Source organism: Saccostrea cucullata, unplaced genomic scaffold (assembly GCF_032062105.1).
Source record: "Saccostrea cucullata isolate Sc308-1 unplaced genomic scaffold, CSIRO_AGI_Scuc_v1 ctg461, whole genome shotgun sequence".
In the NCBI taxonomy this organism is placed as follows: Eukaryota; Metazoa; Mollusca; class Bivalvia; order Ostreida; family Ostreidae; genus Saccostrea; species Saccostrea cuccullata.
Window position 1 is genome coordinate 117,015 of NW_026927825.1, and position 23,643 is coordinate 140,657.

A 23,643-nucleotide genomic window follows, 5' to 3' on the forward strand; every position below is an offset into this window, starting at 1 on the left:
TAAATGAATGTCGATTATAGCATAAGTGGACATAAACCGTGCTAGTAAACAAAGTTAACAAACCATACAATGAAATATGGAACTGCTGATACACAGTACCATAGTCCTCCTCCATCTCTTTGCAAATTAAAATTTTCTTTGAAATATTTTTTCAAATAAGCCTTTGGCAGTACTTTTACGATTGTCTCATATGGATAAAAACGTGACTTTTCAGTATGCTAAACATTCTATACTCTGACATCATTTTTGGAGTTATTACGTGATAAAAATTACAACGTGACGACACCATATGTGCATATTTCTGTGATCTTTCCAATGATATCAAACTCAATAATTTCCATAAAATGGTTAATTTTTTTATTAAACAGTTGCCAGAAATTTTGAAATACCCATTGTATTATACAGATTACTGCTTAAACTTTATTGTTTTTACATTTACTGTATGAACAAAGAAATATGATGCTAATTAAATATATCTGGACTTCAGTATCTCAAACCCCAAATCTTAAATGCCAGAAATATGTTGAAGTAATCTGGGCACCCTAACCTCCTATTCTATTTTACCCTCTATATCTCAAATCGCCAGATAACTTTTTTTCCTCAGATCTGTCAAATTCCAGTTAATGAGTTTTGACTGTGAGTTTTGATATGGCATTACAGAATTACAACAATTATTCAAGTGTGATAAAACCAAATGTTTCAGCTGTTCTCCATATAAAATTGTTACAGCTTTACCACTTCTTTGCATTGCAACAGATCTATCACAACCTGATGAGTATGAACACCAACCTTTAGCTGGGATATGTCCTGGAGGATACTTGAAGGCAAAGCTGAGATTTTCAGCCAGTTTATCATCTGTTTGTGTGGTGGACTTGAGTGCCTTGGATAAGGCACCATTTAGAAACAGGGGTGTCAACATCTCTCGTGCACTTACAGGGGAAGAAATCTATCATGAAAATATCACTAAAAGTTAGATTTTTTTTTACATGTGCAAACATTTTGAGACAATTAAAAGTGACTTTTAAAGTCCCGTTCAGTCACATGTAAGATTGTACCATCCCTGCCCCATTTTATTTAATATTTGCAACAACCTTTTCAAACAACATATCACTCAGCATCTGAGCGAAGTCTCCATTTTCCATAAGGAGGTAGCGCCTCAGAGCTTTAAAGTGGTCCATAAGACGTAGCTCCACAAAGAAGTAATCCAACAGACTCTCATTCACCAATGAAATCCTGTAAAACAAACATGGTAAAATCAACCAATGGTAATCCTGTATACAAATTTGGTTAAATCTACTGTGTTTCTTGGTCAGATATTTGATGCTAAAATAAGTATTTTGGCTCTTCTTTCAATAAAAAAAATAAATTTCTTTATTTTACATTCTCATACTTGCCAACCTCCAGCATGTAAAAATCTGGTCATGACCAGATTTGGAAAGTAAAAAATCTGGTCATAACGCGTAACGACATTCACGACATATTTACCATGATTAAATTTTATACATAATTATATATATACAAAGTATTTGTGTAAATTCTTTTATTGAAAAAGCTTTAATTTACAATGACAAAAAATTCATACATAATTTGATTAAATTTACATGTTAAAAAAGAGAATTGAAGGTTTCATATTTCAGTATTGACCTGAAGTAAGTGTGCATTTTTTTTTTAAAAAGCCTTTTCAGCTTCTGCTAAATTTGAAAGTATACCAATTTTAGTTTTGAAGTTATTTTTCCTCTCTCATTAATTAACTACTGCAATATGTATATATTAAATGTGAAGTTAGGCCTACACTGTTTTCGATCACTTTATATAATGAAAGTTTTTTTTCCCAGATTACTTGATGTGTACATAAATATTGTTTCTTTTTTTGGTTCAATCAGAGACATGTGTTTGGTTCAATTTGTGCTGGCCCTGATAACGATATAGTTCACAAGCCATTTTAATTGACTTCAAACATTGATTTGTCAAAACAACACCCAGTTAATTGTTTACACCTGCACTGATAATAATACTTTTAAAGGTTTTTAATTATTTTTTTGAAAAATTCAGTTTATGAAAAGCATGACCCGCCGGGTCATAAAAATTAATCGGGTTATAAATGTACAAGGAGTTGGCAACTATATTGTGTGTTACAAGGGAAATGTTACATAAGTTATCTTGGTAAGGCATCTCTCCATGATCTCTGTCAGGGGCAGATAATCATACACATCCACATCTGTCATCTGAGATATCCCATAATCCCCATGACCTCCGTAAACCATACCTGATGACATCATTAGCAAATCAACAACAGGGGGCTGGCCTGCCAGAATATAAAGTATTGTAAAATTGAAGATCAGGTACAAGTAAACAGTTTTTAAAAAAGAAACTGGCATTTAAATGTAACTGAATTCACAAACAACTATTTAGAGTACATTTAGTTTTCTTTGGTAAATAAATAATTTTGTTGAAGGCTTAATAAATTTTTCATGCCAAATTTCAGTTTATTTTATACATGTGCATGGAGTTTTATATTGTTTCTTACAGCATATTTCAAAGTTATTACAGGGGTGTCTGGATTTTCAATTGAGACATTTGTCAACAAAAAACACATTCATCTAAATTAATATTTGCAAAATGTTGAAACAAATTGAATATTTACTAGAGTTAAAGGATTATTAAGATGAAGACATTTCAAATAAATTTAAGAAATGTTAAGTTTGCCTACCTTTATCTCTCTTCAATCCATACAGCAGGGCCTGGACAGTAGAGTCTGAGGAGTGACCATAGACGTTCTGTCGTTTGAATTTCTCCAGTCTGGCCTTGTCTGTATCTACCCACTCAGACTCCTTCGTGGATGACATCACACTAGAGAACTTGATTCCTGACCTTGGAGCATCACTGGCCTCCGATTCCTTTGTGGCAGACATTTTTTTGCTCATTTTAATTCTGGGTTTGATTCCAAAGTCCTTGTAGTCAGATTCCAGAGATGCGTAGATTTCCTCTGGGCGTTTGAGCCGTGGGACGTTGATCTGGACTTCCTGTTTAGACAGCTGGCTGACGTGTCCATACAGACTAGCTGGCTTCACTTTCCACTCTTTCCCTTGAGTTTCAGCTGATACACCTGTCCCAACCTGACCTTTAAGCTTTGGGAAACTGACCTCTTTAGTTTTTGTGGACTCCTTTGTGGCGTTCCTATCACCATGTGACTTTAGATGGGGTTTGTATTCCTTAGATTCAGTCTCAGTTGTTGCACTCATATGACTGGAGAGCTTAACTCCGATCTTGGTACTCTTTATAGGTTCCGACTCTTTAGAGGAATGTCTGTCAGACACAATGTGAATGTGTGGTTTGGCTGATGTAAGGTCAGTAGTTTCTTTAGATGGATGATGCTCGGGGAAGACATGGATGGTAGGCTTGTTTGTGGATTCTTCACTCTCCATGTTTACCCTCCTCCCTCGCGACACTTCAGGCTGGTGTTCTGATAGATGACCACTTTCCTTCTCCAGACTATAACAAAGCAGTGTACCTTTAACCTTTACTTCTTAGATACTGACTCATTTGATCTTTAATACATTATCTAATAGATCATTGAATTCTTTTCATAAAATCATGAATCTATTTCTAATAAATGTTCAAAAGATTACAATTTTTAAAATATGTTTTTACTTAAACTTCTGCACAATTTGATTTTGTAAGTGTCATGTACAGTGTATGTAACTATTACTCTAATAAATAAGAGTAATGTATATGTTTGATATTAAAAGTGTGACCTTGACCTGACCTTGAGAGTCTTCTAGCAGCCCAGGCAGGGAGTTGAACCTCCTCTGGTTCCTCTATGGCTGGTATTAATGGCGCTGGTTTGGCTATCACTCTCCGCGCCCACGCTGGTAAATCAAGATCTGCCTCGTCCGACCTCTTGTTCTCCCACAAGGCTCTGTCAATCTTCCTGCCCTGTAATTCAATAACATTCACTATAAATCAAAATTTGACATCCCTAGCACTTTGCTATAAGTAACTTTTACCACATAATGTTTCAAAAATCAATCTTGTCATGAAATTATTAAAGCATGTTTCACAGTCATTGCTAAGATATTTCTTTATAAGAATTCAGGATATTTCACCTCTGGATTGGCCTCCATTTCCTCCCTCCATGCTTGTTCGTCCTCGGACAGGAAGTTACGTCTGGCCTCATTGAGGACTGAGCGTCTTATCTTCCACATTGCCTTCTCCTCTCGTTCTGTTGCTTCCTTGGTCAGCTTGGCATAGTAATCTATGATCTCAGCCCTGCAATAAAGACAAACAAGAGGCCCATGGGCCACATCGCTCACCTGAGAAGCTTTGACCATTCTGTTCTTTAGCAGATATACCCTTGTTATATTAATGCATCCCCATCCTACCCCACTGATCATAATTTAGACATTTTGAAATCTACACTACCACATGATCCTTCCATGGGCACATGTTTCAGCTTTTTGGCCCAGTGGTTCCCGAGAAGATAATTTTCAAAGATTTTTCCTATATATTTCTATGTAAAACTTTGATTCCCTATAATGGTCCTGCCCTTCGGGGGTCATTTTCCTACAATTTAAAATTTACACTAAAAAGAATGCTTCCACATAAGCTTCACTTTTTCTGGCCCAGTGGTTCTTAAGAAGAAAATTTTCAAAGATTTTTCCTATATATTTCTATATAAAACTTTGATTTCCCATTGTGGCCCCACCCATCCCCCGGGGGTCATTAATTGAACAATTTAGAATCTACATTATACCAGGATGCTTCCACATAAGTTTCAGCTTTTCTGGCCCAGTGGTTCTTGAGAAGAAGATTTTCAAAGATTTTTCCTATATATTTCTATGTAAAAATTTGATTCTCTCATTGTAGCCCCGCCCTTTCCCTGGGGGTCATGATTTGAACAATTTAGAATCTACACCATACCAGGATGCTTCCACATAAGTTTCAGCTTTTCTGGCCCAGTGGTTCTTGAGAAGAAGATTTTCAAAGATTTTTCCTATATATTTCTTTATAAAACTTTGATTCCCATTGTGGCCCCACCCATCTCCCGGGGGTCATTATTTGAACAAATTAGAATCTACATTATACCAGGATGCTTCCACATAAGTTTCAGCTTTTCTGGCCCAGTGGTTCTTGAGAAGAAGATTTTCAAAGATTTTTCCTATATATTTCTATGTAAAACTGTGATTCCCCATTGTGGCCCCGCCCTTCCCCCGGGGGTCATGATTTGAACAATTTATCTACACTGTACCAGGATGCTTCCACATAAGTTTTTTTTCTGGCCCAGTGGTTCTTGAGAAGAAGATTTTCAAAGATTTTTCCTATATATTTCTATGTTAAACTTTGATTCCCCATTGTGGCCCCGCCCTTCCCCCGGGGGTCATGATTTGAACAATTTAGAATCTACACTATACCAGGATGCTTCCATATAAGTTTCAGCTTTTCTGGCCCAGTGGTTCTTGAGAAGAAGATTTTCAAAGATTTTTCCTATATATTTCTATGTAAAACTTTGATTCCCCATTGTGGCCCCGCCCTTCCCCCTGGGGTCATGATTTGAACAATTTATATCTACACTGATGCTTCCACATAAGTTTCAGCTTTACTGGCCCAGTGGTTCTTGAGAAGAAGATTTTTTAATGACCCCACCCTATTTTTGTCTTTTCTGATTATCTTCCCTTGCGAATATGTCCCTTCATTTTAACAATTTAAATTCCCCTTTACCCAAGGATGCTTTGTATTAAGTTTGGTCAAAATTGGCCCAGTGGTTCTTGAGAAGAAGTCGAAAATGTGAAAAGTTTACAGACGGACAGACAGACAGACGGACAGACGGACGGACAGACGGACGGACGACGGACAAAATGTGATCAGAAAAGCTCACTTGAGCCTTCGGCTCAGGTGAGCTAAAAATATGTATTTTTGCTGATATTATTGTCAATATATATCTGAATTAATGGTTTCACAGCTATGAAAAAGAAGGTGTGAAAAGAACACAGAAACCTTTTTAATTTGTAAAATATTGTTTCCCTGTTTTAAGGTTTTTCATTATGAATACTATAGACTTGGCTTTCTGTCGAGGAACTTCTTGGTTAAACATTTTACCCAATCCTTTTGAATTAAAACACAAAAAAAGATATCTTCAAACCTGAGCTCATGTTTCCATTCCCTTTTTCTGTTTTCAGATTTTTATTTCTCCAAGTTTTCTTTCTTACCTTGCCTCAGCCTCTAACTCTTTTTCTTTTTCTGTCATTTCTCTTTCTTGTATCAGTAACAGCTCCATTCTCTCTTTGTCTGCCTTCTTCTCCATTAAAACAGAATCGGATCGCCTCTGCAAAATTAGGGTAACTGATTTGTAACTCCAATAAACACTTTTAAACCATTCACTGTCAATTTCATATCATTTGTCCTTCCTATTCTAGAGCGCCATCATTTAAATAAATTACTTAGTATACGATTCATCAAATATTCTACTTCTGCATGAATTTTAGTATTAAGGTGCTTTACCATCTGTCCACAAGCAATCAAACCGACTGACCATAACAGGGAGCATTGTGAAATTTATTCATTGATGCATAGTTTTATGAAGATTTTTAATTTGCCTAGTTTGTTGGGACATTAAATCTTATGCCCTGGAAATGACAGGGAGAGCTATGGTAACCATTGTCTGGGCAATAAACATCTAATGAGGAGGCATGTTCTACTGCTGGTTTCTATTTGGGGACCAGTTTATTCCTGGTCGAGCATGTCACAATTTCTCCCTTCCTGTTAAACAGGTATTTTAATAATATATCCATGATACTGAATAAAATATTTCATCTTGTAATATTTACCTGGAGATCTTCTTCCATCTGCTTCTTTAGTATGGCAAACTGTTCTCTCTTCTTGGCATTAGCTAGAGTTCTCTTCTTTAAGATGGCCTCTGTAACATACATAGTATATGTAAAAGCCAATAAGTCTGACACTTAAAGCAATACTTTTAAGAGGAATGGAGTGAAATTGATCAAGTATACAAAGGATTATAGTTCCGTTTATTTCTGATGACAGCCTTAATGTCAGCCTAGCAATGTTTCCAGTCATTACCCTGTATCCTCTCCACTTCCTTTGTAGCCGCCGCCTTGGCTCGTCTCATCAGATCTCTCTTCCTCTCTCGGACCTGGTCCTCCGCCGCTTGTCTGAAATTACATTGGGCAAGAATCTCTGTTATATACAGCCAGTTCTAAACATTACCAAAAAAAATCATTTTATTTTGCAAATACTTTTAATTTAATCACCTTGACTTGATACAGTAAGCTGTAATATTTTCATAAGTAACCGTGAAAAGATTAATTTTTTGTCTATTTTTATATCTGACCTAGACACGGTTTTTAACTACTTTTATATCTAACCTTGACATGGTTTGCTGTCTGGCAATCTGCTTCATCTTGCTGATGTACATCTGGCACTGTATCATTGTATTACGGAGTTCACTGTCGGAGAATGTTAATGAGATTCTGGGGATGTCGAGCTCCTTCACTTCACACAGAAAATGCTACAAAATTAATATAAAAGTACAGTCTGATTTAAAACATGGTTCCACTTAGTAAGTAACAGTCATTAAGAATTTTATTACAAAAATACATGATCTCTACTGTGTTAGTATGCAAGCTGCCTGTCTTTTAAAATAAACTTATTTTACATTCTTTATTCATGCAAATAATATACCAAAAAAATTACAGCAATTTTAATTCTCTTTTCCAATGCCAAAGTCATCTTTGTTTTGTTCAGTTTCTATCAATTATAATATCTAAATATATTGCTCAGGAAAAGAACTGTATTAACATCCTCATATTTTGACACAGACTCTTCATTCAATTCCTTGAGGCCAACAGACTTGGGAACATTTCATTTAATAAATTCAACAATTTAATTTTATACTGATAAATCAAAAATTATATTATATATATACACATATTTTGCAGGCACGAAAGGCAATTCTGTCATCACCTAAGGATATCAGCAGATTAAGAAAGATAACTCTGTAAAGTTGAGTTTACATACATGTGGAGAACATGTCTTTAGGAGGTTGAGGGATTTCCCACAAATAAAAATATCACTGGCTAAGTTATGGAGGAATCCCGGGACGAACTCGACATCATGATCCATCATTGTGTAGCTGTGGCTCCAGTAATGCTTGTCTGTAACCAAAACAAGAACTTTACCAGCAGTACTCAGAACAAAAGAATTATTCTCATGCAACAAAGTTTTAATCCATATGTGTTTGAAATAATCTTGCACCTGATTTTTCCTTAAAGGGATTTTCTCTTTTCTCAGATATTCTAAAACTATCTGATGAAAATTAATATTTGTTTCTGAATGTTTTTTAAAAATCTCACCCCTAAATCTGAGGTAGTCATCATTAACAGTGATCATGAACTCTCCGTAAGTGTCACTGAGAACGCCGTGATAAACCCACTCCTTCACAAACCTAAAAATATAGGACATACCGTATAACTGGTTTATAATGCGGGTGCAAATTTTGGCGATTTGATCTTGAAATAGATACATTTATTTTTTGCGATTTTAATTTTTGCGATTTCACTTTAACAATAAAGTCTATTTTTATTGAATTTTACTACTAGACATTTAAACAATTAAGTCCATTTTTATTTTTTATTGAACAAACCAAAGCAATTTAAAATACAGGTGACTCTCGATGGCTTGAACTCCGATCTCTCGAAGTGAACCTCCGGTCCCGTTTTTTCCTCTATATAACTAAGCAAATTTACTCCTGATCTCTCGAACTTCTATCTCTCAAAATTCTCTATCTCTCGAACCAAAACCTGGGTCCCGTTACACATATTTCATTGAATTTTACTCTCTATCTCTCGAAGTTTTGATTGCGCTTGTATACACGCCAATCAAGCGTAAAATAGATGCAGTCTGGACTTACCTGGAAACAGTGAAGGCCTTGGGCTGTTAATTGGGTGTTTACATAGATGACACTACACCTGTGGGTCGTCCGTGTGTTGTTATAATTAATGGGTTATTATTCACAGGGTAAATTAGAAACAAAGTCAAAATTATTTTGAATTGAAACCGAGACGATAATTCTTTGAAATTAATTTATAGAAGTTCGTTTCAGTAAGTTCCCATAGACTATGGACTTTCATTTATGATTATAAAGAGTTTATATAATCCCAGTAGGGGAGATATTACACAAGAAATTCTTTTCTCAAGGACAGAATACCGATTAAGAAAAATCTGGTAAGCACTGGTGAAGGACCCGATCAAGCCGCGGAATAGCCAAACCGACAATTGCTATTCAGGTTTCATATAAATAAATCATGAAATACAATGTAGGAACAAATAAATATTGAATCTTTAGGAATTCGTTTTATTTATTCGAAAAACAATCATTGTTGTTGATATCAAGTAAATTACCTGTAAAATAAACGTGCAATAGCATTATTTACATATACTTCCGGTATCTGTAAAAGTAGAGCTTCGATGATCGCAACTGAAAATTCCGGATTTTATTTACGTAGTTTTGCAATTGAATTTTTTGCGATTAAGACTTGATCGCAGAATTTCGCAAAAAATAGCATCCCGTAGAAAAATCCAGTTATACGGTAGTGCTTATAGATCTACTATATACATTTGTATTTTTATACATTAAACAAAATATCTCAAAAAAATCTTACAGGTTATACGGTCCACAGGAAGTCTGTAGTATGGAGAGCATCATGGGATAGTTGTCAGTGTTTATTGAGTCTGCTGTTTCCTGGTACAGATAACTCAAAAGCTCCACTCCCTGACAAAAATAATCAAATCATTATCTGAGACAAGTAAAACATGATAGTCTCACTTTATATCATGAAATGTATACAGTTGGAGCTTTTATTTTTACCTTTGGAAATGCCTCCAGTTGTTGCATTCTCACAGGTTGTTCACAATGACACATTGTGGATAAATATCTATAAACAAAAGAAATGTTTAAACACTTTCAATTTAAATAAGTCATTATGCAATGAGATTTTCAGACATATTAATAAAAATGCTGCTTTCTGCTGAAAACAAATTGCATACTTCATCTGAGCAAAAAGCTTGTGACAGAGGAACTTGAGTTGCAGGATGTTTAGACTCTGAATGGACAGGACAACTGCTGCATAGTGATGGAGAACACGATTCAGAGCAACAAGAAATGCCTGGAAAATCAATCCTCCATTGTAAATCGTGCTGGAAGCACAAAAAGCTCGCAGACGGCAGTATCGTGTTCCACAATCAATGAAATCACCAACAAAACTCTGAAAGGCTTCTGGTGTCAGGCCATGTAATTCACAGCCTTCCCCCAGGTAAAAAGTCTGCAACTCCTAAAAATCAGAAAACAAAGTATCAAGTCAGGAATACAGGATAAAAAGATAAAGGGATAAAAAACAATTAAAACAGCTCCTGTATCATGAAAAAATTCATATAGACTTCTCATTAAAAGCCTGACCTTCATTGCTACATACTGTGGAATAATTTTAATTGGTGAAGGTCAATATTCATGGGCCAATAAAATTTACTTGTTTATGAGGACGTAATTTTGTACGTTACTTGTTTGTATGATAGATTCAATGAATCAATTTGTTCATGGGGATGTAAATTTATGGGTGAAAGTAACCCACAAAATCCACCAACATTGATCCCCAACGAACAATGCTGATTCTACAGTATTTGCAGGCATATATAGCAATGCAATTTTGAGTGGAAAGTGGGGATGAATTGTTTATTCATGCACAAGAAGTAATTCTTTAAGTTGAAAAAAGTTTAACACTAAGGTAAATATTCTACTTGCATGTATAACCTTAAAGCTGACATGAATTCTTAAAAACGCAACATTTTCATCTATGTACGACTTGTTTCATACCAACTATAGCCGTATTCCGCCATATTTCTTTCAGATACTTTGTCTCATTGTAACGATGTATACACCAATGCGCTCGTTACACTTGAATGATTTTTTGGATTGGGTATCGACTTGTGCACATCTCCGATGGTAAAGCATATGAGAACACATGAGGTGATCAAGACATTTCAAAAACAAAATGAACAACATAATAATCATATTGTAACAGGAAAGGAGAAAATGCATGGCTGGACCGGGAATCGAACCCGGGACCCCTGTATCTCTAGTCAGGTGCTCTAACCACTGAGCTATCCAGGCCGATATCCACGGCCCGAACCATTACATTCTTCCCTCCTTAAATGGTCTTCGCCCTAGAAGACACAACCCAAGTTCTTATTGCCCCTGGCAGGACTTTCACCTGCAATTCCAGGGGTGGTCAACGGCACCAAATCTGTAACAGGAAAGGAGAAAATGCATGGCTGGACCGGGAATCGAACCCGGGACCCCTGTATCTCTAGTCAGGTGCTCTACCAACTGAGCTATCCAGGCCGATATCCACGGCCCAAACCATTACAATATTTTTGAATGATTATTTATTTGAATCAAAAGAAAAAAATGCAAGTTTGGAAGAGAAATTTAGATGCATGAGTACGTATTTTTACAGTGCGCCAATTTATGCAGAATAAACTTGAAATAAAAAGCAGTAAAATTTGCAAACACATTTTGAATTTATATCATTGAACATTGAATGGAACAAAAGAACCAATGTCTTTGATTTGCAGATCCTATGCAATTGATGCATGTCGAGGAAACGCCTCGAACGCTGTAAACGTACCCATACCTGGTAATAAGGTTACTGCATCGGTTCGAAGATGTGCACAAGTCAAGTGATATACACCCTGAATTCCATTTATTGAAATATGCATCACAAAAAAGAAATAAACTCCATAAAAGCTCAATAGTTAACACACTGTCATTACTCCGCACACACTACCACGACTATACACTTAGTCCGTGCTGATCAGATTTTGGTCAGGGAAAATATCAAAAGTGGAAAGAGAAGTTATTTGGTATTTGCGCAGCTGAAAGAGGGGGGGGGGATATTATAACTGATGTTCATAAGCTATAATTGTGAATTGTTTATCTACATGTAGTTCTAATATACATTCTATACAAAGTCATGTATATAGCCTGCAGTTGGTTTGCGTCGCAAAATTCATTTGTCAATTATAACTGATTATTTTAGTTCTAATCTCAAATCTAAACAAAGTAATTTGATGTACGGCTATAATTTACTTCAAATCTTAAAAGCAATTAATCAGAATACAAATTTTTATGTGTACATCTATACATTCTTTAACACATACAGACACGGAGAAAGGCCATCCCCTGTTCAGATTGACATTTAGGCATTTGATTTTTTGGACGGGGGGGGGGGGGGGGGCATACAAAAATAATTGACATGACCGTTATTTAAATATTCTTGGAAGACAGAAATTTCTGCCGAATTCAGTTTTGAGATTTTTTTTAAAATGTGTCACTCCGACCACAAAGTATGTGCATTTTGAGGAATGTAACTGTTTTATAATTATGTATTTACAGGAAGTATTTCGAGATTTCAGTATCCCTGCCTGATAGTCTAGGTATTTTTTTTTTTGATATATAAATAATTTCTGTAGGTGATTTTGGGAAACAATTTTAAAAGCTAGGGTAGAAATACTTGACACTGGTTGAATACGGATAATTATTATTTATTCTTTTGTATATTGAACTCTCTCTCTCTCTCTCTCTTTCTGTCTGTAACCATCCGTTGGGGCAATGATAGGTATAAAATTCTACGCACTTTGTGCTGTACCATTTATTATGCCTTAGGACAGATCAAGGATTTTTTTCAGGCGGGATGTCGAAACTTCATAAATTGAATAATAATTTTACTTTGGACAGGAAATTAACCCAAACGCCAAAATTGAAAGAGAAACTAGACGTACATGTATTATGAGCAATGAACTTACTAAATGATACCCCCTGCCTCCCATATGGTTATAATGGCAAAGTCCACATTTCGCTAAACCCATACGTGTCAGATCAAAAAGTAAAATAGGAGGTGCATAATGGTAATATGTAATAAACTTAGGATTCTTTGAAAGTTTCATTAAATTTCTCTAATCGGTGTCAGAGGATTTGCGGATAAGAGATGGTTACCCCAAAGCGTAACAGACAGACGAACGGACATAACGATTACCTCCCACTTTTCAGGCGGGGGATATCAGGGGCGTAGCTAGGACTATTGTAACGTGTAGGCCGAAGAATGAAACCGAAGGTTTCACCGAGGCGCGAAGCGCCGAGGGGGGGTAGGTGCTGGAGGGGGTCGCCCCCTCCCGCTGGGGGGGTTCGGGGGGTCACCCCCGAGAAATTTTTGAAATATTAGGACTCATTTGCACTACTCTGAGCATCAAAAATATTGAAATAGACATTAAATTTTGTATTACAAATATCTTTAAAATGATGTAATTTTAAAGAATTTTTGTACCAGATTTTGCACGCATAGTCATGACATGTGGTATTACGTGTTGTATTAAAAATGACTTGTGCATGTAATATGAAATTGATAGGATTTAGTGTAAGATTTTAAAAAGATTATCCACAAAATTTTATCATTTTTTATTGCTTTAAAATTCAAATTCTCCTTCAAATGAAATTGATTTTTCTGTTTTTCACAGCAACAAAATTGTCAATTACAGCATCAATGTCAACTGGCATATGACGTTGTACATGCAACAGAGAAAGATTGGACATCCTTTCGTCTCCCATAGTTGTTCTCAAATAATTTTTAACTCTACGCATCGCACTAAACGAACGCTCACTAGAGGCCGAGGATACTGGCATGGTCAAGAAAATGGACAGAACGCAGAAAATGCCAGGATAAATGTCTTTGTTGGTTTTATTCAGGAGATCGATGATTTTATTCGGTCCTGTATCGGTACCAGCAAGATTCCATCTAATCCTCCATCTTGTTATTTCATCCACAAACTCTACTTTGCTAGTGAGGTCTGACTTATAGGCGTTGTACAGACGATCTGTAACATCCGCTGTAAGGTCTTGCAGTTTGGCTGGTAGCAAATACGAAATTAAAAATCTCTCTTCGTTCTTTGTTACTCGACTAGATATTTCGTTTACCAGGTGATCTAAAAAGACGAGATACAACGAAACTCTCCAGTAATCCGACGGGTTGTTTAGGGGATGATTTTCTCTGTGTTGTTGACGTCCTGCTCTTCTTGGAACGCATGGCTGCAAGTCATGCTCTGCAGCTATTTCAGTTGCCCTGCCATACAATGCATCCCAAACACTAATGTCGTTTCTTTCATCAGTTAATCTCCTGATAACGACTTTGGCCTCTGTTACTGCTTCTAAAAGGTCTATGTCCTTTTTTTGAAGATAGTTTGTTAAGGCTACTGTAGAGCTCAAAACGTGTTCCGCTACAACTAGTGCAATGATAAATTCAAATCTCAAAATAGCAGCTAAGTATTGCGATGCCTTCTCATCTTTAGCATCTTCAAGTGATTGGAGGGCAGCAACGACCACGGGGAAAGCTGAGCGGAAGGTGAACAGTGAATCTGCTCGACTTGACCAACGCGTTTCGCACAGTGTTCTGAGTTTTGTTCGTCGGTCCATCTGCTCCTGTACGTCATCGTTTTCAGCCAGTTCGTCGGAGAATGCTTTCAAACGCTTTGCAGAATAATCAAAACAAAATGCCACATCCTGCACTGTTGACATCATGTTTCGAATGCACATAACCTTGCTGCTGTGTATCAATGCAAGATTCAGCGAGTGTGCTTTGCAGTGAACATAAGAAGCCTCGGGAACAACTTGAAGTATCCTGGCCTGGACGCCACTGTATTTCCCCGACATGTTAGCAGCTCCATCGTAGCACTGAGCTCGTAGATTCTGAATATTCAGGTTCAATTCAGCAAGAAAATCAATGATGATATTGGAAACTGCCATACCTTTCACACTCTCTGCATATTTAAAGCCAACAAACTCTTCTCGTATCTCAAGACAACCATCGATACTATCAAGAAACCTAATGCACAAAGACATCTGTTCTTTTGTAGAGGAATCGGTACATTCGTCAGCAATAATGCCCAAAAAACTTAGAATTCCTGCAAGAATCCACAATGTTTTTGCGCACCTGGTTTCCAAGCAGATTGATTAGTTCATTTTGGATATCAGGGGATAAGTAGGTAGAGCGTGACGCGTGACGCGTGGCAAGGTGGTCGCTTAAGACGGGGTCTCTCTTGGCAAATTCAGAAAGGATGGCAATGAAGTTACTCTTATCTTCAGTGTGTCCCCTTATAGGGATGTTCTGCCTACCACATAGTAATAGCACTTCGATAATTGTCTTAAGTATATGTCTATTTCTCTCAGTATGTTTTTTGTGGCTTGATGATAGCATGCTCACAACGGTATCTCCCTTCCCTTCACTTACTCGTACAAATTCTTCCCCCGCCGTTACACAACCCTTATGAAATGCTAAATTTTCATGGCGCCGCCCAAGTGATAGCAGATTTTTCCAGTCTGTCATTGGACTGGATAAGAACGATTTTTCTTTCGAATCAGCATTGCCAAATAAGAAACAGTACGCACAAAACACAGAGTCGGTGGAAATAGAATAGCGCATCCAATGATGGTCTTTCAACCAAGATGGTTGGAATCGCCGAGATTTGGTACCAAAGGACCTGTAAAATTTAAATATAGCCAGCATTCAGGTACACTCATCCAACTCTCAATTTTCTTTGTGCAAACGACCAACAATGCTTATTATTTTACGTTCGGTACTTGGGACTTGGATCAATATTCCATCCCTCCTCTAATCAGCTAATTTCATTTCTTCTTTTTTTGTTTTTTTTATTTCTTTTTTTTTAAATCTGGGATTGACTTTTTTTGTATTTAAGCCCCAAAAAATTATTTATTGTCTCTGACATGGATTATTAAAGTTATGTAATCAGCAAATCTTATCAACATTTTTTAAACCAAATTTGACAAAGACAAAAAAAGGGGTGGTTGATTTAAATCTATATTGCAAGTACAAGAAAAATTAAATGTGTCTATCCAATATCAATATAAATAAATGATGAAATTGATAATTTGATGTGTGACTTGTTTTTATATGACTGCTTTATGTACAAATATCTACAATTCAAATGATAACATAATAAAGGAAAACCAATGTAAAGTACTATGCAACCCTGTCAATGTAATTCATGCTAGAAGGACACATGTATATGAGTTTTTACCTTAATAAGGTGGGAATAGGGGGTGGGGGTCTTGATCCATGTCACAAGTGTCTGAGGACTAAATATCAAAGATCAAAGGTAATATTTAGAATGAAAATAATTTTCTACTTTCTTATAGTTTGTAGATGTGTATCTGAACAATGATCTTGGTAAATAAATTCATTGTTTACTGATATTTAGGTACGAAGCTAAAGCAGCAAATATTGTGTTCAAAGCAACACCGACTGTCACAGAGAGCTCGCACATAATTAGATAAAGTTTAATTAGATTAATGGGATTCAACATACCTTTTATTAGTATTTACGTATATGCAAAGAAAGGTATGTTGAATCCCATAAATATATTATCATAAGGCCTAAATTAGAATATTGTTTGTTTCCCCTTTCCGACTCAGCATTGTGACCTAAGGGTCGGTAGGTAGGAAAAATATTTTATTTTTTTTCCAACAACAATTATTAGATATCAGACAATAAAGTTCAATCATTTGTAATTTTTTGATTAAGTTTAAATTTGTTTATCAATGTTTAATAGCAAATATATTAGACACATCCACCGAGTTCAGGTATGATAGGAATGAAATCATTTAAAAAATATTTTTTCCTCAGATGAGGCAATAAAATTTTTTGAGTCCCGGCGATTTTGGTGGGTCGGTGGGTAAGGGGAAACAAACGATATTTTATTTTAGGCCTAGTAGTAAACATTACAAGAATTATATTTGTTAAAATTGAACCCTGTACGTACTAGATCTATAGGATATTTTGAATCTTGTCATTAACACATTGTTAACGTCGCTATTTTATATCTAAAACAGTTGTAAAGTTATAGTCTAAGGTTAGCCCGTTTTGGTTCAATTTCAAATGAAATACGATGTTAGGCCTACGTCAGCATGCACCACCCCTAAATGAATGCGTTAACATGTTCAGGCGCGGATCTAAAGGGGGGGGGGTTGAGGGGCCCCCCCTGGAATTTGCGGAATAGCAAAATAGAGAATGTAGAGTAACTAAAAAATGACCTCTGACCCCCCCCCCCCCCCCCCACTGGAATTTGTGGATTACAAAAAATTATTCGTTTGCCACCCCGGAATATATTGGTAAAAGGTGGAAGGAAGAGGGGTATGTAATTGACGTAGCGAGTAGCAAAAACTCTTCTCTCTCTCACACCCCCACCCCCACCCTCCGATTAGGATTTTGAGAATTTTGGAAAGAGTTACTGTCCTTTGAAAAAGTACTAGCCCCCCCCCCCCCCCCCCCGAATTAATATTTTGAGAATTTGGGGTTTGGGAAGACCATCTTTTTTTTCATTTAATGAGTTGTGGTGAGGAAAAGGTCTAGGGTATAATTTTTTGGACATAATTGGACCCCCCCCCCCCCCCGGAAAAAAAAATCTTGGATCCGCGCCTGATCTTTATAGGCCCTTAGGCCTTAAATAACAAGTACTCCGCTCGCACGGTGTCGGCACCATCAGCATATTTCACAAATTTTAGAAGACTGTAAGGTTTCTTCATGTGTTCATATTGTAGTATGTACTAACCTTGACGGAAATTCAAAGTCATGCTGATGCCATTTAGATTTGAGAATTTCCACTTTGCAGTGATCTGAAATTTGGTGTTTTGACTCGGGAATAATTTTACCAAGATCTGGATAGGTAGGCACATCACTGTTATTTATGGCACTGTTGCTGTCATTAGATACAGATTTTGGTCTACACACTGAATTTAAATTTTTCCGGGTGATAAACTTATCCATGACTTAAATAATCAATTAAACGCTTGACGTGTATGTACTAATTCTCTATTACGACAAGCACCTTAATGTCATGTAGGAACATTATAAAAAGAAAAGGTCAGACGAATAATAATTTTATATCCGATTTTAAAACCTGTATGTATGAACATTGGGCCTAAATTATTTTTTGCAAAAATTTATGGGCTTTTTTTTTTTTTTTTTTTTAGTGACAATGTGTAGGCACGTGCCTACTCGAGCCTAACGTAGCTACGCCCCTGGATATGATAAACGTGAAATATAAATCACAGGAATTGGAACTTTGGGAACTTTCTCGAATACCTTCTCAAACGTATGTGTCGAACTTGGACAACAGACAGAGGATTTTTAAAAAGCTAGTTTTAGGTAGAATGTGGAATTCTCACGAGGAGTTTATTGTCTCTTCCTATATGCTAATTCTAATAATCATTAATTATTTATGTCTAGAAATTTAATTCACAATAAATTCTCTTTTCATTATCATTGTACCAAAGAATCAAACTCGTTTAATATACCCCACGCGTGAGGTATAATGTTTTTGACCCGTCTGACAGTCAGTCTTTTTTTTTTTTTTTGATTAGCGCAACTTCTCATAAACCACTGCACAGAGTTTTGTCAAACTTTGCAGATATTTATAAGAGACAATGTGTGTGTATATTTGCACATCATCAGGAAATTCCGAATTCTTTATTTTTCGGAAATTCCCGCACTTTTACATTTAGATTTTGGCCATATCTTGAATATAGAGGTGAGCAGTTTGTCAGCGCAACTCCTCATAAACCGATGCATACAATTTCGTCAAATTTTGCAGATATTTAGGACACAATGTGTATAGATGTGCATATTACAAGGAAATTACGATTCCTTTATTTTTTTCTGGGAATTTCAGCACTTCGACTTTTGGGGGAGCGTCGGGTATGTGAACGTGCTCACTTTTTCTTTCATAGTGCATAAAATTATAAATAACTTTAAATCAAATTATATTAGGTCTAATAAAGCCAATACACAGTATTTATTTGATAATAATTGATCATAAAGAAATCCAATCTGTTTCAGACGTTTTTCTTACATTATTTTTATGAGAGTGTTATGCATGTTTTATTTCCCCCCCCCCCCAATATCACAGGAAAATATCTTCAAAAGGTAAATGATTCGTAATAATGCCTGCTTTTTTATGAATTTGATGAAGTTAAACCATGTACTTAATCGTAAATTACAGACAAGAGTAATGTTTATTTTTGAAAAAATTACTTGCATTTTTTTTTTCAATCAACCCCACTGAGCTTTCAACCTTTGATATTTTCCCTGACCAAATAAAATGATCGGCATGGGCCACATGTGTCCAAGCATCTTTTACTGTTGAGTTAGCAATGGATTACATGACTTCTGAGATGCATTTTTCAATAAAAATAAAATAGGATAATTCTTTTGACATGTGCACATCCCTGTAACGATATCAGAAGTCAGGTAAATGTTTTTATCACTGCGTTTGACGCGTTTTCTCGACCTGCATGGGTGTTTGATGCACATGTATGTATTCCGTGTTAGTTTATTTTCTATATTGCAGCAAATGCATTCAAAAATAATTTAATTCTCGGTATAGTTCTATTTTTTGTTGAATTTTTACTTTTCAAACATGTATTTGGTCAGTTTATGGACTTCTACAAAACTTCGTTATCGGAGATGTGTACATGTCGACAGTCAGGCTAGAAAATCACTCAAGTGAAGCAATCGTACAAGGCTATATATAGCAGGTACAGGTGACCAAAAATTTTCAATTAAATATGGCGGAATTGAAGAAATATGGCGGACAAAGGCGTACAGGAATGTAGCAAGTCGTACAAAGATGAAAAATGATGGCTTTTTAAGAGTTCATGTCAGCTTTAACTACAGTAAATCCTGTTCTGTCTTTACAAGTTGCTGACCTTGTTGATGATAAACAGGTGGGAGGGGATGCCGATCATTAGGTGAAGGAGGTCCTGGGTGACCTGTCTGGGGCTGAACTTCCTGACCGGGGGAGGCTGGAGGTCCGGGGAGAACAGACAGAGTTCCCTCCTCTTGATTTTACTCCACTCCTGAACCCCTCGCTGTCCCAGTTCCGTCATGTAAGGTCTCTCAGTGGGGCCTCGACTGAAACATACATTGTAGACATTATATACTTATGTCAAATGAAAAAAAAATTCAAATCATAAAAATTGTTTCACTTAGTTTGAAAATATATAGTAGCAGATAAATTGGCCAGTTTAGTTCCAGAACTTGTTTCTACCTTCTTCTATCAATATAATTTCAGGAAGAATACAGTATTATTAAAATAATCCTAGAAACCACTGAAAGATTAGGACAGCATTATTTTTTCACTAACCGCCCTCGCTTGTCCCATGTGAAGAACTGACTCTGGGTCATGTTCAGGCAGTCGTCCCAGTGGGTCGTGCTCGGCCTGAGCTGGACGTCAGATATAAAGCCACTGGACATCACCGAGGTATCCAGGGTTACAGGGGGAGCCTGCCTCTCCCTCTTCTGAGGAATGTGAATCTCAAATATCCTACAAAGCAGTTTAGGTTTGTTAACACTTTGTTGTTAAATAAATTAATCATTCATTAACGATTTCTTTATGATTTTTTAAGGCAATTGATAAACCTGAGTACACAGTTAGATCTCCAAAACTCCCAAGCTTTGATAGAAATACAGTTCAAGAGTTTGTAAGAAGTGGGGTGAATCAGTAACATTTAGCTAGAAGGGATAAAACACACAGAGTAGTGTAAAGCTTTGAAAATCTGTTTTATTTTTTTCTGTGAGACCTACCCACTTTCTGGAAAGTCAGGTAACTCTAGTCTGTCATTTAGGGCTATCTGTTTAGGCTGGACTAGACCTCCAAACAGGGAACCTTTTGACGAAAGGTCAAGGTCATCTGACAACGAGCTCTCCTGTATTATACAATTAGTTTTGTTCAATTCATTATCATATCAGATGAATCATTCATGCCTTCATTCATTGCTACTTTTACTTTAAAAAATGAACATTATTTTCACAATTTACTTTACTGAGAAGTAAACGACTAAAACTTTCAACTTTTCGTTATCACAATCTTTAATTCACAAGATTAAGCACAGCCTAACATTAGACATTTATGTCTATCTCTATCAAAATTATTAAGCTCTAAAAAAAAGTATCTGTACATGCACATGGAAGTCAAAATTAATTAGTCAAAAAATGTTCAGTTGATAAACATTTTGCCCTAAATTTGAAGTACATGTACTATAATTGTTCATATTCAGATATCGTTAAGTGGACCAACTATCAAGTTATCAAGTTATCAGCAATATGTTCATATCATTAGAGAATCAGAAGTAAATCTTGTGTGCAAAACCAAGACTTAAAAAACTTACCATTGAAAGATATCCTAGATCTGTTAATGGTTCTCCTTCAAACAAACTCCTGAAGCAAAGAAAACTAGTGTTAATTGCAACGGGGACCGTTACAGATGTTCCCCAAACGCTCCCCAAATCCTTTTTGTGCCTTATTTCTGTAAGACTTTTTTATTTGCTTAGTATCGAAGAAGTACATTTAAGAATAAAAAAGTTATAATGAAATCAATTATAAATGTCTTTCAACGTTTTGCATGCGCGCGCACGTTCATACATATTCAAGATGATCATGGCATGTTACCTACACGATTAACATATTTCTATATACTTAAAATCAAGAAAAAAATGATACAAATATAAATGTTACCATGTTTTAAGTATAATCATTTTGCGCATGTGTATGCTTGTCCTTGCATTCAATTTTGATAGTAGCATAATGTGGGAATCCATTATACCTATTCATATTCTAAATTTCATCCTGTTTTGTTGAAAACTAAGAAAGTCATAGGCATTCAAAGTTTCGGCCAATCAGATTGCAGCACACCTGCATGCGCGTGCTTTCATGATAATTTTTATATGTCATGCTGTAGATCTTCATAGTGTATGACCATGTTCAAAATTTCAAAGGATCTTGTCGAAAAACAAGAAAGATATTGAGACTTTAGTTTCAGCCAATCAGAGCGAAGCGCACGTGCATGCGCGTGAGATCTTGCTATTTTGATCATGTCATCATGTGTATAATACTATTATGTATTTATATTATGAGTTTCAAAGCATGTAATCAAAAAATAGAAAAGTTACGGCCATATCTATTATATTGGTCATTTTACGTGTTGCACGTGCGCGCTCTTGCAAACACGTGCGCGCAAAATGACCTTGATTCCGCAAATCTACATAACATGTCTACTAACCCTAAAAAGGTTTTACCTACTTCAGGTGAACAGTTTACAAGATCACTCGCGGACAAAAAAGTACCCAGGAAGAAGAAGAAAAATAACTAGTGCTAATTGTAACGGGGACCGTTACAGATGTTCCCCAAACGCTCCCCAACTCCCTTTTGGTGCCATATTCCCTGTAATCTCTATTAGATAAGAAATACTTTATGGAATTTAGACTTAACCAAGGTCTTCCCAGAAAAATACAAAATATATTTAAAAATAGGCATTGCACGCGTGTTCATGTGCATTATGACCATATTATCTTGTCTACAATATCTCAAATTTTAATATACTTAATATTAAAGCATTTAATCCAAAAGTATTAAAAAATTCACTAATTCGAGTGTATTTTTAATTTTACTCATTTAACGTGCACGCACGTGGAAGCACATGCATAGTGACTTCACCTTTTTGTAGAAGTCCCTTATATTTATTTATGTTCTAAATCCCATCCTGTTTGGTTTAAAAACAAGGGAGTTACAGCCATTTGAAGTTTCAGCCAATCAGATTACAGCACACATGCATGCGCGTGATTTCATAAATTTTTATCTTTATCGTATTGAAGAATATCTAAATGAATGACTATATTTTAAAATTCCAAACATTTCGTCAAAAAACAAAGGAGATATAGCCATATAAAGTTTCAGCCAATCAGATTGCAGCACACGTGCATGCGCGTGATTTCATGATTTTTTTCTATATCATATTTTAGGATATCTTAATGCATGACTATGTTTTAAATTTCAAAGCATTTCGTCAAAAAACAAAGGAGATATAGCCATTAAAAGTTTCAGCCAATCAGATTGCAGCACGAGCGCATGCGCATGCTTTCATGAAAATTTTTATATATCATGCTGTAGATCTTTATAATGTAGGACTATGTCCAAAATTTCAAAAGATTATGACAAGAAACAAGAAAGATATTGAGACTTTAGTTTCAGCCAATCAGAGCGAAGCCCACGTGCATGCGCGTGAGATCTTGCTATTTTGACCATGCCATCTTGTCTATACTACTAATGTATCCTTACATTATGAGTTTCCAAAAAATTCATCAAGAAAAAGAAAAGTTACAGCAATATCCATTATATTGGTCATTTCATGTGTTGCACGTGCGCGCTCTTGCAAGCACGTGCGCGCAAAATGACCTTCGTTCGGCAAATCTACATAACATGTCTACTGACCCTAAAAACATTTTACCTTAGTTGGATGTGTAGTTTACAAGATCACTCGTGGACAAAATTTTCCCAGGAAGAAGAAAAATAATAATAATAATAAGAAACAGAGTAAAAACAATATGTTCCCCAACTTCGTTTGGGGAACATAATAAGAAGAAACAGAGTAAAAACAATATGTTCCCCAACTTCGTTTGGGGAACATAATAACAACTATAGGTTCTGTGAGCACTGAGATTATAAAATTCAGAAA

At 36.0% G+C, this 23,643-nt stretch overlaps 1 protein-coding gene across 1 annotated transcript in view; it reads right to left on the minus strand.

Annotated features, from left to right (window-relative positions):
* LOC134275582 (gamma-tubulin complex component 6-like) overlaps positions 1-23,643 on the minus strand; it is a 31,376-nt gene that overhangs the window by 4,647 nt on the left and 3,086 nt on the right. The window contains 20 exon segments of the mRNA XM_062757848.1: positions 790-946; positions 1,092-1,233; positions 2,137-2,305; positions 2,528-2,552; positions 2,634-3,492; positions 3,767-3,936; positions 4,107-4,269; positions 6,207-6,322; positions 6,825-6,913; positions 7,075-7,166; positions 7,380-7,522; positions 8,032-8,168; positions 8,367-8,458; positions 9,675-9,784; positions 9,881-9,947; positions 10,060-10,343; positions 19,841-20,045; positions 20,278-20,457; positions 20,718-20,839; positions 21,302-21,350. Of these exon segments, the coding sequence (XP_062613832.1) occupies positions 790-946; positions 1,092-1,233; positions 2,137-2,305; positions 2,528-2,552; positions 2,634-3,492; positions 3,767-3,936; positions 4,107-4,269; positions 6,207-6,322; positions 6,825-6,913; positions 7,075-7,166; positions 7,380-7,522; positions 8,032-8,168; positions 8,367-8,458; positions 9,675-9,784; positions 9,881-9,947; positions 10,060-10,343; positions 19,841-20,045; positions 20,278-20,457; positions 20,718-20,839; positions 21,302-21,350 (3,371 nt within the window).